Below are 17708 nucleotides of genomic sequence, written 5' to 3'. Positions count from 1 at the left end.
TTAACAAACAGTGGTTAAATGAATGAATACCTGCATGAACAGGACCTTTTTAGTCTCTTCTGAGCTTCTGCCAGCTTTTCCTTTAGGGGCGGGAAGTGGGAAGTAGCAGCAGATGGGGGGGGACTGTTACAGGAAGAAGGAGGGGCTCTTGGACGATGCCAGCTGATGCCAAACTGTTGCCCAGATACCCGCTTCACTATGACAGTGGGGTCAGGTGGCAAAGGGTGAGAACAGTAATGTGGCCGGAGCATAACGGCCTCAGGGCAGAGAGAAACAAACGAGGAAACCAGCCTTACACACAAACCATCCAGGTTTTGAGAACACTCAGGAGGATGTGAGAGCTGTTCTCAAACACACAAATGGGCTATCAGGCACAAGAAGGTGATCCTAAGGGGCTGAACGAGGTCTAATGAGTACAAGTTACAAAGACCTCTATTTCGGCTTGATATCAAGAACTGTCCCCTACCCCTCCCTCCCCACGCCCCATGAGCGCTGTCCAACAATGGCCAAGGCCTAGGATTCACTCATCTGTGGGTTGAACTTTCAATCAGTACATTCAACAGTTATCAGTTAAGGGCATTTACTCTGTCAGGTGCCCTGCTCAGGACTGTGAAAGCAATGAAGACTAAATGTTATTCAAATAAATAAATGCATATTAGAAATCGTGAAAGCACAAAACTGGGTTGCCAGAGAGAGAGGCCTGATTCAGACAAGGGGTCGGGGACCTCTAGACGGCCTCCTAGATATTTGAGGGAGCCCTGAATGGTGAGCATGCCTCCAGCCAGTGGGATCGAGGAAGCAAGACCCCCTCAGGAGGGGGCCCTCAGGAGCAAGGAGTGGTGCGCTAGAATTGGCAGGACGTCAGCGCACTTCGGCGGCCCACGAGGTCCAGAGACTGGAGGTGACTTGCCCACGGACACACAGCAAGTCAGTGGAGCTGTCGAGGGGTGGACGATCCGCTGAGTCCCCCGTGCCGCCTCCTGGAAGCCAGATATCCGCCTCGCTGCCTCACCCAAGAGCTGTGTGAGGCGGTGGCCATCGGCAACAGCCGTGAGGCTGGGGGTGTTGCGAACTGCGGCCAGACCCCCGGAGGGTAGGGGCGGGTCCTATGACGTCATTTCCGGGGTCCGGGGTGTATATAAGTGGGGCGCGAGGGTGCCACTGCTGCAGTGCCCGAGCCCAGACGGGAAAGGCGGTGGGCGGATCGACAGGCGGACGCACACAGAGACCTTGCGACCCCCATCCCCGCGCCTGTGTCGCCGAGGCCGCCCGGAGCGACCAGTCCAGCCACCCCTCGCCCCAGTGCGCGCCGCGCCCGGCCCCAGACCGCCAGCTGCTCGGCGCCCCGGGTTCGCCATGCGCTCCGCAGCGGTCCTAGCGCTTCTACTCTGCGCCGGGCAAGGTGAGCGAGCGCGGAGCCTTGGGGGAGAGGGTCCCGGGCGCCCCTGCCTGCTCCTGCCCTGCCTGCCCTGAGGTCCGGGCACCGCGCAGCGCCGCGCGCTCCTCCATGCCTTCCCTCCGGCGCGGCGAGTTTTCAGCGCCACGGACAGCGCCTCGCCTCCCACCCGACCCCGCAAAGGGGCCCGGGAGCTGATCCCGCAGGCCTGACTCTTTGACTCGGACTCCCGACCCCGCGGGGCAGGGTCCCCTGACGTCCCCACCCCGTGTCTGGGCTGCTTCAGGGCCGGCGCCGGCTCTGCGTCGTGGCCGACCAAGGTCATCGGGGTAGGTGGGAGGACCGCTGCGGGCTCCCCACTCGCCTGCCTCCCCCTGCATCCTCCCTCTGCCCCCGTCTGTCTACCCTTGACTTCTACCTCTCCCATCCCCCGTCACAGTCCTCCTCTTCCATCTCTTCCGCTCCCCTCACCCTCTTTTCTGTCACCTCTGGGGTCTCTCTGCCTCTCCCTCATCCTCCCCCAGCCCGATCCCACTCAGCCATTGGCCTGTTTGCACAGCTCTTGCTTTCAGCTCACACACCCCGTCCAGAGCAGGAGCTTTCCCAAGGGGAAGGATTAGGGCTCTCAGTGCAGCCTCTGGGAGCCACCTCCGGGGTGGGGGGGTGGGGCAGCAGCTGGGGAAGGGAAATAAAATCAGTTCAGCATCTCATTTGGGTGGAGGTGGTCTTAAGAGGGAGCGCGCCTGATGGAACCAGTCTGGAAGGACCGTGTTCTCCCCTCGGAGCAGAGGAGTGACCCCAGCTCTCTCTTTTTCTTCCTAGTCATTGCCCTCCCTGTGAACAGCCCTATAAATAAAGGGGACACTGAGGTAAGAAAGGGTGCGGGGATGCCCTGGCATGGGGGCCAGGAGCATAAAGCCAAGAGCCAGCACTGCGGCTGCTGAGCCTGGGGACGGCTTCGCCGAAAGAAGACATCAAAGTCTGCTAGATTTCCCTGTTCTCCTCCTGTGGGGCCTTCCCCCGCCTCCTCTGAGTTGGGTGTGCAGCCCGATGGGGCCTGTGTCTTACCCGCGGGGCCCAGGTGCCAGGCCCCCTGTCTTGAACACTCCGAATCTCACAGGCCCGCCACGGGCTGGCGGGGGTGACTTCTCTGAGGCTGTGGTTGTCCACCGACCTGCGGGAACAGTCGTCTGCCTGGCTCCGGCCTCCCACTTTGCTCTTCCCCGGAGCCCTGCCAGCAACACACCCGCCCCGTCCCCCAGTCACTAAAGCCCTGGCTGGCTCTCCCGAAGGGCCACAGTGAGAACACTCTTGATCATGGCTCCTGCACCCAGGGTCCCAGCCAGTTGGGGCTGCTGGTGGAGGTCACCCAGGAAAGGGCCTTAGAAGACACTGATGGGGGCTTCTGTGGCCAGCAAAAGACACTCTGTGTTGGGTGTATACTCGAAATTCATTCACGTCTGAGTTGGGGCTGTTTTTCCAGTCTCTGATGTTCACAGATACCTCCACTTGGGAGTCAGAGAAATTTCTACTCCCTGCCTTTTCAGGAGCTGTTTTCTTCTATTCCAGAGAGGCTGTAGTTGAAACCGAAAACATCAAAGAGATTTCAACCTCAGTTTGCTCATTTCCTATTCATTAGTTACAGACAGACCTCAATTTAAACCTATACCACTCATTGTAGCTGTGTGATGTTGGGAAGATTCCTTAACTTTTCTGAGCTTCCCCTTTTCCTGTCTATAATAATATTTCCTTTGAGGGGAGTTGTAAGGAATTGGAATCATGTGAAGTACCTGGCACATAGCTGGTCCTCGGTAAATAAGCATTTTTATTCCTAGAGCTTCCTTCCATGACCTCTCCATCACTCTTGGGACCCATAACCAATTCCTCTCTCCCAGAATCTGTCCTCATGGACTGGTGGTTACCTGATTTCCCCAGTGCAAGACTTCTGGTTGCAGGGAGATACAGGGTGCAGGCTATAAGCTCCTCCCTGCCAGGTCCCTTATGGGACACACTTTGTATTCAGCAGCCTGGGGTCAGAGACACCGGAGCAACTGGTGAAGACCTGCATGTTTTAACCTAGGATGCCATGGCTACCGTAGAGCCTGTTTGCCGGTTTGCCATCCTGGATCTTTGGATGGGCTGCCTTGGCATCCCGTAGACACAGCCTTCCACCCCCCCACTCCCCACCAGTGTTGCCTGTTGCGTGTCTGACACCTCCTGCTCCTCTGCCCAACTCCAGGCAGCTGAAGCAGGTTGGGAGTCGTGATTCCCTCCCTGGGTGTGTGTGGCACTTTATAGAGTATTTTCCCATCTGTGCCTCATCACCCTGGGAGGGGAGTTGGGAAGGTCTTCTCACTCCCATTTTACAGATGAGGAAATTGAGGCTCAGAGAGGTCAAGTCGCTTGCACAAGATCACACAGCTAGGATATCACACTACAGTTGGCACCATCTTCAGATATCATTCACTTATTGGCTGCCTGATTACCCATAGCACCTTGCTGGGCACTAGACAAGACTTTCAGAGACATGGCTGCTGTCGGCCTGGGATGGACACCCAGATGTAGCAGATGGATGTGTGCCCACATCCAGCCAGGGGATTCACCTGGTGGGTGACTATGGAGCCAGACTGTGAGGCTGTCACTCCCTGCATGTGACAACACCATGGATATCTAGAGAGAGTTTTCCAAGTCTTGTTTCCAGACAGGGTAGAGCCAGGAAAGGTCTTTGTTCTCCACTGGGTGGTCCAGAAAGGCCTCCTGGAGATAGCTGACCTTTTGGGCATCTGCAAGTCTAAAGTACTTTTTGCAAGACACACCTCTAATGCCCAGGAGCAGCTTCCCCATCTTCAGAGAAACCCTTGGGATGAGAGGGTACAGGTTACCCACCCTCACCTTAGAGGGGCTCCTGCCGGCCTGGTGATTGGGGTGCCTGGCACTTGGTAAGCACTGTGTAAGGTTTTTTGGTTTTGTTTTTAATTATTACTATTGCTGTTACTATGTAGCTAAGAAAGCAGAGCTGTGCCCCTGAGCTAGGTGTCCATGGACTCCTAAAGACACAAGAGAATGTCCTTATGTCCTCCATAGAAATTGACCCTGGAACTTCAGGGAACTGAGCCCCATGCCCAAAGCAGCCCCAACCTGCCCCAATCTCTTCCCAGGTGATGAAGTGCATCGTGGAGGTCATTTCTGACACGCTCTCCAAGCCCAGCCCCATGCCTGTCAGCCAGGAGTGTTTCGAGACACTCCGAGGAGGTATGGGCCAGGCTTGGGGTGAGGGGCTGCTGCCTGCTGGGCTGGGGGGCAAGGACATGGGTGTGTGCTTTCGGATGGAATTCAGTAGTCACTGACCAAGTGCGTGCCTCAGCCAGGCCTGTGCAGGGTGGAATAGAGCGATGAAGGGCTTACAGCCCCTGTGAGCCCAGAGCTTACAGACTAGCAGAAGGGACAGATATGAACACAATTAACCAGAATCCTGGGCAGAATGAAACCAGGGCTGGAACAGCAAGCCGCCAGAATGTGAGGTCCCTGTGGACAAGGCTTTGTGTGCTATATCCCCAGTGCCGAGAACAACCCCTGGCACCCGGTAGATACCCTCTAGATGTACGATGAATAAAAGAACACGGTGGGTGGGCATGAGAAGGACAAAGCTTTCCAAGCAGGCAGTCAATGCTGGATAGATCCAACATTAGCGTTGGGGTTGGGCTTTAAGATAAAAGTTGAAAATCAGTAAGTAGAAAAATGAAGAAAGAGCACCCCGGGTGGCGTGGACAACACGGGCAAAGGCATGGAGATGAGAGAACATGTTGTGCTTAGAGACACCCCTGCATCACCTCAGGGGCTGCCATCTCTTGGCGAAGGTCTGGGTGCAGGGACTGTGGCTGACCTTTCTGATACAATAGCAGATGGAGAGATACCTTGGAAGGGAGGTCATTTCAGAAGTGTTATCTCAAGACCCAATCTTGCTGCTACCACCCAGGTTTTGAGTTTCCAGAATAAATTCCTTGTGCTCAGCTGAAAATATTGATGGCAATCTCTTTCTGGGCTGTTCTCTGGAAACCACCCGTAACGACTCTTTTTCATTGCAGATGAACGGATCCTCTCAATCCTGCGACATCAGAATTTGCTGAAAGAGCTCCAAGACCTCGCTCTCCAAGGTATTTTCCAACCGCTGCACGCGAATCTGAGTAAATTCCGGTAACCGAGAGTCAGAAAATCACGGTGGAAGGTTGAGCAAGGTCTTGTTTCTGATACCCAGTTATTGCCTTTCAATTATAGGGTGGCAAGGTGGGGTCCTCTGTGCCACCTGGTCCGGTCTATAATTTATGTAATTAAAGAGATCAAGGCCCAGAGAGGTTGAGTGACTGGTCCAAGGTCACATAGTAAGTTAAGGACATCCCAAGACCAGATGCAGCTCTTCTAATACCCCACGGTCTCTGGAGTTCAGCCACTTTAGAGGGGACACTAGAGGGGACACTTTCAAGACTAGGTTGCAGAGAGGATCCCTTTTCTCTGTTAACAGAAAAGAAAATTGGTCTCCAGGAGAGAGGAGGGGCCCCTTTGCCCTCGTGAGCTTCTGCTCAAGGGGGAGATGGGAGAAGCAGGGTCTTGCTTGCCCCCAAACACAGACCAGACTTTCAGTGTGCTTTCAGAGCGAGACATGGCTTTCTCCAAGAGGTTAAGAAAATCTACTGATGCTCTTGGGAATGGAGTGATTTTGTGAGGTAGTGAGCTCCTTGTCACTGAGGATGTTCAAGCAGAGCCTGGATAGGATGCTGGGAAGGAGGGTTAGGCTGATGTCATCCCACAGAGTTAGCTGCTCTCCCCAGCCCCAGGCTCCATCTTGGGTTCATGTGAGGCACAGAGGCCTCCCTGGCAAATTGGAAACAATGGGTTCTGGCCCTGCATCTGCCCCAGGCTGACTCCCTGTGGGAAGTGGCTTTTATTTGGGGCAGGGCCATAGGCACCCTTGTGCCTCTCCCTGAGAATGGCCCTCAAGGATGAATCTTGCGTCTCCCTCCAAAGAAAGTGAGGGCCCATCTTTAAGGCTGGGCTTGTGTCTTGGATGGGGTTAGGGTGGAGGGCATGAAGGCTGCTGGGGCTTAGGGAAGGCCCCCACTCTGAGGCTTCTGGGGCAGACTGGGCCATGTGTGAGAATGGAGAGGGATCTGGGGAGGTGGCAAGTGAAAATAACCACAGCAGGAGGGCTCCCTGAGACCCTCCCCAAGTTAGCACGCCATTCTTTCTCTCACTCGCTCGTCCTCCTGGAAGACAACATCCACTGCATATCGTTGCTAGGAGTGCAGTATGATAATTTTTAAATTAAGTATTGAGTGACTGACTTACTGCATTTAAATAATTAAATATAATGTCAATGGAGACTACTATAGGGAATGTGTCCTGAAACATCTGTTTACACACATACACACACATATGTGTGTGTGTGTCTAATATAAACAGTGTCCAGTATACAGGTACATTATTATTTTCTATTAAAAGCGTATGGGATAGGGCTTCCCTGGTGGCGCAGTGGTTGAGAGTCTGCCTGCTGATGCAGGGGACACGGGTTCGTGCCCCAGTCCAGGAAGATCCCACATGCCATGGAGCGGCTGGGCCTGTGAGCCATGGCCACTGAGCCTGCGCGTCCAGAGCCTGCGCGTCCAGAGCCTGTGCTCCGCAACAGGAGGGGCCACAACAGTGAGAGGCCTGCATACCGCAAAAAAAAAAAAAGAGTATGGGATAGGTCTATATGTCCGTCTGTCCATCCATCCATCCATCTATCCATACATCCACTCATCCACCCACTCCCTCTTCTGTACTCTCATGTCTTCTGCACATCTCTATCCTAGCATTTACCATGCAGCAACCCTGTTTTATAGATGACCAACCAGGTCTTGGATCGCCCAAGTCACCCAAGGTCACAGAGCAAGGAATTAACCAAGAAGTGTGGACCCCAGTCGGCCGGGGGCCAGATCTGGACGTACCCCCGGCCCACAGCCCCCATGTCAGCCTGCTCTGGCCACCCCAGAAATTCTCATCATGGGAAAAAATCACCACCAGCTGCAGAGTTGGCCTGGCCCAGGCCACCATCAAGAACCAGGGATGGGTGGAGACAGAGCAGACAGCATAGCTTGATGCAGGGGCTGATGCAGGGAGGAGGGTCTCTGGTGCTGACCCTGGGCTCGGATGCAGACAAGAGCTCAGCCTGGGCTTACGGGGTCCGGGGGAACAGGGGTTGCCTGAATCAAGAGCCCCCATGAGGGGACAAGCAGTCACTATCACCTCTTGCTGCAGGGTCCCCTAGCTACCAGCCAGGTCCTGAGCGCCCTCCGCTCTCTACTTCTGCCCCTGGGACCATCTGCTCCATCTGCGCCTTTATTGCTCCATGAGCCAGCAGGCAGGGCTTGTTCTTATTTTAGGTGAGAAATGGAGTCTGGAGAGGTGATGGGGCCAGGAGGGGGCGGCCAGCCCTTACCACCCCCCACCAGCTCCTACCCCCTCAGTCTCTCACTGGGCAAGCCCAGAACATGGTGTGCCCACTTTACAGATGAGGAAACAGAGGCCTTCCCTCTCACAGACAAACATGTGGAGCTCAGACCAAATGGGACATTTTTCTCCGTTTTTCATACAGGGGCCAAGGAGAGGGCACATCAGCAGAAGAAACACAGCAGCTACGAGGATGAACTCTCAGAGGTTCTTGAGAAGCAGAATGACCAGGCCGAGCTGAAGGGTCAGTGCCGACCAGTCTGGCCAGGGACCAGGGGAGGGAGGATGAAAATAACAGTACTTATGATAGATCGAGGGTTCCTGGGAGTCAGCAGCCCTCTTTAGGCCCTGTAAGGTAGCTCATATTTCCTTCTCTTTACAAATGGGGAAACTGAGTCCCAGGGAGGTTGAAGTACCTTCCCAAGGCATAATTGGAGATGTGACTCTGGGTCTGTCTCACTCCAAAGCCCTTGATTGGTCCCATCTGCCCACTTCAGGGACTGACACTCTCGGGCAGGAAGTCTCTGGCCTGGTGGATGGGCAGCTTCGACTCTTCCCAGTGGCCACCGCAACAGGGTCCCCACCCCCAGCGCCTGCCCTCCTGGGAATTAGTGGTGCCTTAGCATAGCCAAGTGGCAGCAGGATCCCAGAGGGGTAGGTTTGAAACACTAAATGAACCTGGATCATCTTTCTTGAAACCAGAGAGCTTTTAGGGGTCACGGATCATGGCTTAGGTCAAGGGGATGCTCTGTTACTCACCTTTCTGCCTAGAAACAGCCACACACTTGCCCCTGAAGCCCTGCTCTTTGCATGTGGAAGGTGAGTGAATAGGGCCAGTTCCTAAGAGCGGGGATCTCAGTGGTCTTCTGTCGGGGCTGAGAGGGGAAGCCTGCTGGTGTGGCCGAGGTGCCCTTGCATTGGCCAGGGCTGTCACCCTAGTGGCTGCTTGGGGCACAGCAGGGACTCCCACATTTTGGCTCCATGGAAATGAGTGTCTGGTTGACTCTAGATGTCCGCCATGGGCTGTAGGAGGGGAATAGTGTAGCATGAATGGGGGTGGCAGCCACATGTCAGTGCAAAGAGCACCCGGTACTTGGCATTTGGAAGCTCGGGTTCGAGGCTCAGCACTGCTGACTGTGAGCACAGACAGGCCACCTTACCTTTCTGAGAATCGGTTTGAGTTTCTGTCAAATGGGGATGGGAGCTTTTCCACCTGGAGTCCTGGAGTCAAATGATGGAATGTACTTGGTAGTGTCTTGTTCCACAGTGATCATTCTAGCAGTGCGAGGGATTTTTACTAGTTAGAAGGCTGTCTTCAAAGCAGCTACAAGAAAATACCTTTTAATGAAACCTGACAAACATTGAGGAATTGAGCACTTTCACAGGATGCTCAAGACGGAATACCTGCACAGAGGGGAGAATGAAGTTGCAGTAATGGTGCCTCTTACACAGAGAGGTTAAGGAACTTGCCCAAGATAACACAGCAATTCAACTGCTGTCTTAATTTTAAATTCAAGGCTCTATCTTCTGGGGTCATTTTCAAGGTCTTTTTAGAAAAAAAAAAATCACATCTTGCTTCGAGAGGTAGAATTACAGAGAAAGAAACATAATGCAGTTGCGCTCAGGTCAAACCTAGACATGGAGAGGGCAACCCTAATTCTCTCATGGGTGTCTTGGGCTGGGCTTACTGGAAGCCAAGAGATACAGTGGCTAAGATATGAAATTGGTCTCTGGGGAGATCCCACATGCAGCCTGGTCCTCAGGGCCTGACTTTGCTCTGTTGTTTCTGTAGAGGGGACAGAAGAGATGTCCTCCAAGGATGCTATGGAAAAAAGAGGAGATTCTAAAGAGGTGGAGAGGAATGGTGAAGATGCGGATGGACCCAGGCCTCAGGCCGCCCCGGAGCTTGGGCAGGGGTCCAAGGCTGAGGAGGACAACCAGGCCCCAGGGGAGGACGAGGCCTCCTCCAATACCCACCCCCTAGCCAGCCTCTCCAGCCAGAAACACCCAGGCCCACAGGCCGAGGAGGACAGTGAGGGCCCCTCCCAGGGTCCAGTGGGCAGAGAGAAGGGCCTGAGTGCCGAGCAAGGGCAGCAGGCAAAGAGAGAAGAGGAGGCCGGGGCTGGAGAGGAGGCTGTCCCGGAGGAAGAAAGCGCCCCCACCGCAGCACTTAACCCCCACCCGAGCCTCGGCTACAAGGAGATGCAGAGGGGTGAGAGTATGTATGACGTCTGAGACACCAACAAATGTGTCGGGGAGAGGGGGATGGGACGGAGGGGGGCCTCACCCACAATCTCATTCCACCTTCACAACAACCCTGAAAGGTAGGTATTATCTCCATTTGCCTGATGGGAAACCAAGGCTCAGAGAGGTTAAGTAATTTGCCCATGGTCACACAGCTAATTTGTGTAAAAGCTGAGATTCCAACCCAGGCTCGTCTGACTCCAAAACCCTGCATCTCCCACTGTTCCACATAGCCCCTCCCCAGCACCCCCACCCCACCCCCGGAGGGGAGAGGGACTTTGCAGCGTGGGTGGGTGGGCTTTGGGAACAGAGGGACAGCATGACAGGTGGCAACAGGCTGGTCTGGGGACACTGTTAGCTTCACCCAGGGTTTAGGAAAGCCCCTGGCTCCTCGTGAGGCCCTGCTCAGGGTCTTCCCTCCCTCCGCAGGTGGGTGACCCCCGGGTCAGGGCTTCTGGGGTGAGAGGGCCGAAGGAAGAGGCAGACTCTGGCCAACCCACCCCTCAGAGCTTTAGTGGGTCTTGAAAAGCACGGTGTCAAGATGGCTTTTCCCTCCCAATGGAATCCGTTGTGAGGGGCTGAGCTGGACCCCGCCTACGGGGTCTGTGGTCCCAACCGTGGCCACAAAGAGGCCCCGGGGAGTGGCAGGGACCGGGGAAAGTGGCGGTGCCTCCCTCATTCCCCTGCTCTTGTCCACCGCCTGCTCCAGGTTGGCCCGAGGCTCTGGCTGTGGATGGAGCCGGGAAGACTGGGGCTGAGGAGGCGCCGTCCCCCAAGGGGAAGGGGGAGCGGGACCATTGCCTGCAGGAGGAGGCGACGGCAGGGGCCCCGCAAGGCCTCTTCCGGGGCGGGAAGAGCGCGCAGCCGGAGCAGGAGGGGGAGGGGCGGCTCTCCAAGGAGTGGGAGGATGCCAAGCGACGGAGCGCGATGGACCAGCTGGACAAGGAGCTGACCGCCGAGAGGCGGCCGCAGGGGGAGGCGGCGGAGGAGGACCCTGACCGGGCCATGAAGCTCTCCTTCCGGGCCCGGGGCTACGACTTCAGCGGTCCTGGGCTGCAGCTGCCACGAGGCTGGAGGCCATCCTCCCGGGAGGACAGCGTCGAGGCGGGCCTGCCCCTACCGGTGCGTGGCTACCCGGAGGAGAAGAAAGAGGAGGAGGGCAGCGCCAACCGCAGACCAGAGGTTGGTATGGGTGGGGGGAGCCGGCCCTGGGCCAGGCCCCGGGAGTATGGGCCCAGCTGGGGGTCAGCTGCAACCAGACATGTGGCCCCTGCACCACTAAGGGGACACTGTCCCCCTTGGAGTCTGGGACTGGAGGGGCACTCAGACAGGGGGCTCTTGGGAAGCTGGGAAGGGACAAGGGAAAGGGTGTGTCAGGGGGACAAGTGAACCCCAGCTCATGGAGGGGGGCACCCAGGAAAGCTGGCGGACAGGAGACAGAAGCTGGAGAGCTGGTGAGTCAAGCCTGTTCCCAGAGGTGCTGGGCAGGGACTTTGTCCTGAAGGCAATAGGGAGCCTCTGCAGGCTTGGGAGCAGGACAAGGGAGTGACTGACTGGTGGAGCTTGGAGCTTTGGATGGAGAGAGCTTGGAAACTAAAAAGACCTGGCAGGGACTGGCCTGGGGAGGGCCACTTGCTGCCTGGAGGATCCAGGCTCAGGGCAGCATTGGCCTTGAGAGCTGGGAGGGCACGGCAGGAGGGGACACTGGAGGCATCCTGGGAAGGCCCTACTGTTGCTCCAGCCATGTCCTCTCCTGGCCCCCGTGCAGCCCAACCACACCCTCCTCCCAGGTTCAGGCCCTGCCTCCCACCCCGATGGCGAAGGCAGCAGGGGCAGGGCCAGCTGGACCTCAGGGCCTGGTGGTGATGGGTGGGGAAGGCACGGACCTGTGCCAGAAGACCTGGGTCCTGCCTCCTAGCTGGGTGACCTTGGGCCAATCACTCCCCTTCTCTGAGCCTCATCGGTTGCCCCATTTGTGAAAAGGGGGCAAGAAGTCTTTCCTGCTCACCTCATTATCATGACCAGAATGCACGCGAGCTCTGAAAACCTGGCCATGCCCAGGGCTGCTTGGGAAGCTCAGTGGGGTGCAGGGACATGGTCCCATAGGAGGGGATGGGATGGGACTTTGGGGCAGGCTGGCGACACCACCTTGGGGCTGGAGGAGGCCTTGAGGGGGTCTTCAGGCCTCAGTGCCCAGGTGGGAATCGGGGCCTTATGGGGGTGGGACATGTTTAAGGCTCTGGCCCCAGTGCTCTTCTCTGCCCACCCAGAAGAGGATGTGGTCCCTTCCTTGGGTCCCCGAGCCATTCCCTGGGCCTGGGACCAGGGTCCCAGCAGCCTGAGAGGAAGAAGCCTCCTTCTTGGGAGCTGGCGCTAAGAGAGGTCACCTGCCTATGTCTCCAAGGACTGAGGGGACGGGGCTCCAGGAAGCAGCAGCCTGCCCCCCCCTCCCCAAGGCTGGGCACCTTTGATCATTGCCTTCCCCACCCACAGAAGCTGGACAGAGCCAGGTGCCTTGGGGCACCCTCCAGCTTCCCTTCTCCACAGGCAGAGAGAGCCTTGGACTGCAGGGCGGAGAAACGGGGACCCCTGAGTCCTGTGGACAGGACGGAGCAGGGCCCCATCCACTCAGCCCAAAGATCTTAGAAACAGCCCCAGAGTTACAGAACTCCTGCCCGGGGGCTACTCCAAGATGGGGGCCTCTGGGGTCCCTGTTTCCATGGCAACCATCATCCATCTATTCTGACTGGGCCCCAGGTGGGTGCCCTCTGCTTGGCATCAGGCAGGGACCCCAGGAAGACCACCCCTCTCAGGTCAAAGCTGGGGCGTGGCCTTCCCTGACCCCTGCTCAGAGTCTGAGGGCATGCTCTCTGGGTGTCAGTCCCAGAGGGTCCCCTGCTGCCCTGGACCACCCTGGCAGCTGGAGCTTGGGCACCCAGTGACTGGGACTGAGGATGCAAGCCCAGCCCTAGGCAGGTCTCACGTCCTGAAACCTGGGCCACAGACTGCTGACTCCTCAGGTAGGAAGGCCCGTGGCAGACAGGAAACCCAGGCACGGCCTCACCCAGGAAGCCATCGTCACAGTCTAGGCCTTGGGGTCGGGGCACTGGAAGGCACTCTGAAGGGCACCGGAGGCTTCGTTTTCCACGTGCCTGCCCAGAGCCATTCAGGAGGCAGTGGGCCTGCGTCCACCAGGGCACATTTCTGTGCCCAGTGCCCCTCAGAGCAGCCCCGCAGGGTGGCATCACTGTCCCCATGGAACAGATGAGGCCCTTGAGACCCAGAAAGGCAAAGCCACCTGTCCAAGGCCACACAGCTAACCCGGGCACAACCAGTCTGTCTGCATGCCCCATGCTGCTGGCACAGGCTCCCTGGGCCAGTCCCCGTGGGACTCTTCACATTCTCTCCTAGGACCAGGAGCTGGAGAGCCTGTCGGCCATCGAGGCGGAGCTGGAGAAGGTGGCCCACGAGCTGCAGGGGCTGCGGCGGGGCTGAGGCGCCGGCTGGCCCCACCAGCCAGGGCCCCGAGGCACCCTGTGGTCCTGGCTCTGTTGTCCCCTTTGCAGGTCTTGGCCAGATGGCCCGGGCGCTGCTTCCGGTAGGGAGGCCGCCCCCAACCTGCCCAAGCCCAAGCCACCCTGTTGCCCCTACGCTCCTTTCCTCCTGTTCTTGACCCCTGCCCCAGTGTGGCCCCCGCAGGGCGGACCCCTGACTTTAAACAATTTTCCTCTCTCTGAACACGGGCAGCTTTCTCGAAGTTTCCCTTCCACCATTAGAGCCACTGGGCACAACTGCAATAACTTCTGACTCTTGGGTGAAAGCTGAGAACTCCTGACTCTAACATACTCTGTACAAAATTTATCTAAGGATAAATAAATCTGCTCTGGGCTCTTTCCTGTTTCTTTGAACCTTCCCCCGCCTTGACTCCAAGTGGGGTAGGATGGACTGGATTTCAGGCAAAAGGACAAGGTGAGGTTCACTTCCCCTGGGGTGACTCTGGGCCACTTTCCAGCCAGGGGATCGTGGGCAAGTGACATTGCTGCTTGAAGCATCAGTTTCCTCATCTGTAAAATGGTGCTGACACCTGCCCCAAAGCATGTGTGGGATTAAATAACACTCTTCCCCTATCTCCCAGCCACACATGAACTGGGCCATGCAGGGGCGGGGCCAGTTTGGGAAAACAGCCTCTGTTCTCTCTCTGCTGGGTGGAAGCCCTGACAAGCCCTGGTTTAGTGACTGTCACCAAGGCCACAGGCCCCAGCCAGCTTTGGAGTTCCTGACCTGGGCCTCTGAGCTGCAGGCCCCCCTCGGCATAAATCTGTCATCCCCTCTGACCTGACACGTGCACAGGACTCTGGGGCGTCTGAAGTTCTTGAACTTAATGGTTCACTATAGCACGGCAGTCTTAGTCGCAGTTTTGAGAATGAGCAAACTGAGGCTCACAGGGTGACATGACTCATCGAAGTCACAGGCAGGAATGATGCCCAAAACGTTTAACCACGGGGGCTGCAGGATTATGCAACCGGAACAGACAGGCTGGTGTGCTGGACCGGTGTGGACCAGCTGAGTATCAGGGCCGATCATTCAGTCATTCAACAAACACCCGTGAGCAGCTGCTATGGGCCCGGCAGGACTGGGCACACAGAAATGGCCCGGACAAGCCCTGACTTCAAGAAACACACTGCCCAGAGAATGTGGGCCTGGAATCCCCAGCCTGGCTGTAGAGCTTGGACAAGCATTCCTGGTGCCCTTGGAGCCTCATCTATAAAATGGGGACAATACTTATGACCTCCTCACCGGATCATGGTGAGGATTCGAGGGTCTAGACAGCCTGGACCAGAAAACCACTACAATGGCGATACAAGTCACTTGAGGGGTCTTGGCAAGTCTGGGCCTCTCCTGAGTCCGGCGAGGGGGCTGCTGCCGCCTCTCACCCCCTGAAGCACAGAGGGACACCCTCCAAAGAGCTGGCGCCATAAGGTGTTTATTCACACGTTTCAAAGGGGCAGGTTTACACCCCATCCCCAACAATGACCGAAATAACAAACACAGCACTAACTGTATTCCACTAGTCAGCTATCAGGACACCCACCACCAAGACCACTTCGCAAATAAAGAGAACACAGGACACCTTGTCCCTGAGATACCCCATCCCAGAGATGGGCCACCTGTGTTTTCATAAACACACGGGGCAGAAGTGCAACCAAGTCAAGAGAGCCAGAGGTTCCTGGTTTTTACAGAAGCTGTGATGTTACACATAGTACATATAGATTCACATAAACGTCATATACACGTATGCACACACGTTAAGTACGAGCCAGCTTGGGGTTCTGGCAAACGTGGCTCGTGAACAGGATTGAAACAAACATTTGTCACAAAGCACAGGTGTCAGCGCCGGAACTGGAACTGCCAACGTCTTGGTGAAATCACTGTGGGAGAAGCTTTTCGGAAGAGAAAGCAAGCTTCACAGAAGTGGGATCCACGCCAGCCCTGGAAGCCGAGGTTGGTCTGGCTGTGGGAAAGAGACAGGCCCTCCAAGCCGCCAGGTCATGGGCAGCTCTGGAAGTAGAGGGGAAATGCAACCATTTCTGGAAAAGGCCCCAGGTGGTCTGGGTGGGGCCTGGTGGTCGGAACCAGAAGGAAAAGGGCCCGGGTGCTTCCATGCCAACAGTCGGCTCTCCAGTAAACAGCATGTGGGTGGAGGGCCATTCCAAGATCACACTGGCAAGGCTGTGCAGAGAAGGGGCAGAGGCAGAGCGTTGCGCACGGAGGGCAGGACCGACAGGAGAACCGCCCGTCTGGAGGCCTCGGCCGCAGCATCTCACGCTCAGGCTCCGGCACGGGCAGGGCGGTGTGTGCGGCATCAGGGCGTGGCCAGGCTCACCGAGGAGGCCAGAACCTTCGTCAAGGGTGGATGTACTCCTCTACCTCGTGGTAAGCCACGTGCAGGGGCTGTGCTCCTTCAGGACAGCCAGCACGCCGCTCAAGGTCTCTGGAGCTCAGGGGCCCTTGAGTCATGGCCCGGGAAGAGAGACGAGCTGTCGGGGATCCCGCTGGGTGAAGGGTCAGTTTCTAGGGTGGAGAGGGGAGGGCAGATGCAAACCCCAGGGACACCAGTGAAGCCATTCAATGGTTCTGTGTGGCCAGCGGCCTGCGAGTCCCTGAGCTGAGGACCAGTCTTCCAGCAAGGACAGGGCGCCACAGTGTCCCTCGGTCCTAGAGGGGCCACAGGGCAGACAACAGCTGCTCTTCCCAGTTGGCTTAAAGGATGGCTTCCTGCCAGGGTCCTTCAACCTTCCATACAGCGCACATGGCAGTCCTCTGGGTAAAGAGGAATCCTTTCTCAAGGTTGTTTTCTCCCTCACTGATGGCATTAACTCAGACAATGCCCCACATAAACTCGCCGGGGACTCCAGCTGCGTCCGTCTCCTGCAGGTGATGCTGCAGGATCTCTGGTCCAGCCCGACCCACCCCGCGCTGCAAACCCGTGCTTCCAAGGGCAATCCCCCGCCCCCCACGCTCCCGTGGGGAGGAGACATCCAGCTCCTATACTCAGTTGGGGCTGAGTGCTCGTGGAACCACATCATGATGCAACCTGCAAGCAGAACCCGGCCCGCAGCCTCTGCTCCAGGCTGCCGAGGACAGAGACCTTGCAAGTGACCCTCGGAACCTACCCGAGGCCTCAGGCGAAACGTGGCCCTGCCACTTGCTCCTGGAGCCCTTCGGCAGCCCCAGCCACTGGCCACCACCCAGGTGCCGCAGGGCACGGCCCCCAACAGGCCCACCAACTGGCAAAACAGCTTGGGGAGGAGAGTCCCAACCGCCCCCGGGATGCCAGCAGGGTCCAGGCACCACACGTGTACACCACAGCAGGGCCTCCCCATGGGCCCTCGAAGGTGCTGAGAGTGGCCGGAGGCAGCAGCACCAAGCCCTGGGGAAGAAGAGACTGCAAAGGCTGAGGGCCTTGAGGGGGTCTGTCTTCCCCTGATGCGGAAGCCCCAGGGCCAGGGACACGGAGACCTAAGAGGAGACCGACTCCATGGCCGGTGTCCTGGGACCCGGTCAGTGTGCATCAGGTGACACTGAGGATGGGGGTCGCTTGGTGAGACCTCATTGCTGCTCGCAACCCTCTCCCCGTCTACGCTCCCCGACACAGCTCCCTCCACCCCTGCAGAGACGCTGGGCCCGGGGAGAGGCCCGCACATGCCCTCGAGAGTGGCCAGTCCCTTCCCCACCACCCACCACGCAGCTCCTGGGCTTTTATGAAGCCTAACCCCGCCCCTCGGTTTCCCCACCCTGCTGGCCACCCGCATCGAGGCTGGTGGAAAGTGCCACGTCACTGCAAAACAGTTACTTGATATCCGGGCCCTGGACGCTGACGTGTGAGAGCTGGAGGGGAGGCATCGATTAAACAGGACACGATGTGGCCAGGGGCCCCGCCTGGCACCGGGTCACCCTGCACTCCCGACCTGTCCTGACTCGATCAGGACTGGAATTTTACTCAAAAACGTAAAGCTGTTTTATTAAAAGACTGGAAGAGGGCACAGGCTTTTCGCAACGTTTTGTAAACACGTGTGAAATGCAG

General features: G+C 57.2%; 1 protein-coding gene across 2 annotated transcripts; it reads left to right on the top strand.

Moving 5' to 3' along the window:
- Window positions 1–1129: 1129 nt before the first annotated feature.
- On the top strand, window positions 1130–14016 carry CHGA (chromogranin A). Of its 2 annotated transcripts, none has more exons than XM_067727235.1 (8): window positions 1130–1402; window positions 2219–2265; window positions 4555–4648; window positions 5482–5550; window positions 8025–8123; window positions 9672–10091; window positions 10833–11305; window positions 13535–14016. In XM_067727235.1, the coding sequence occupies exons 1-8, from the start codon at window positions 1357–1359 to the stop codon at window positions 13616–13618; spliced, it is 1332 nt and encodes a 443-aa protein (XP_067583336.1). In that variant the 5' UTR covers window positions 1130–1356; the 3' UTR covers window positions 13619–14016. The 2 variants fall into 2 exon arrangements, with proteins under 2 accessions (XP_067583336.1, XP_067583326.1); XM_067727225.1 differs by having other exon boundaries at window positions 1131–1402; window positions 9672–10097.
- Window positions 14017–17708: the final 3692 nt, after the last annotated feature.

This window comes from Pseudorca crassidens, chromosome 1 (genome assembly GCF_039906515.1).
Source record: "Pseudorca crassidens isolate mPseCra1 chromosome 1, mPseCra1.hap1, whole genome shotgun sequence".
Taxonomy (NCBI): Eukaryota; Metazoa; Chordata; class Mammalia; order Artiodactyla; family Delphinidae; genus Pseudorca; species Pseudorca crassidens.
This window is presented reverse-complemented; position numbering and strand designations above follow the sequence as displayed.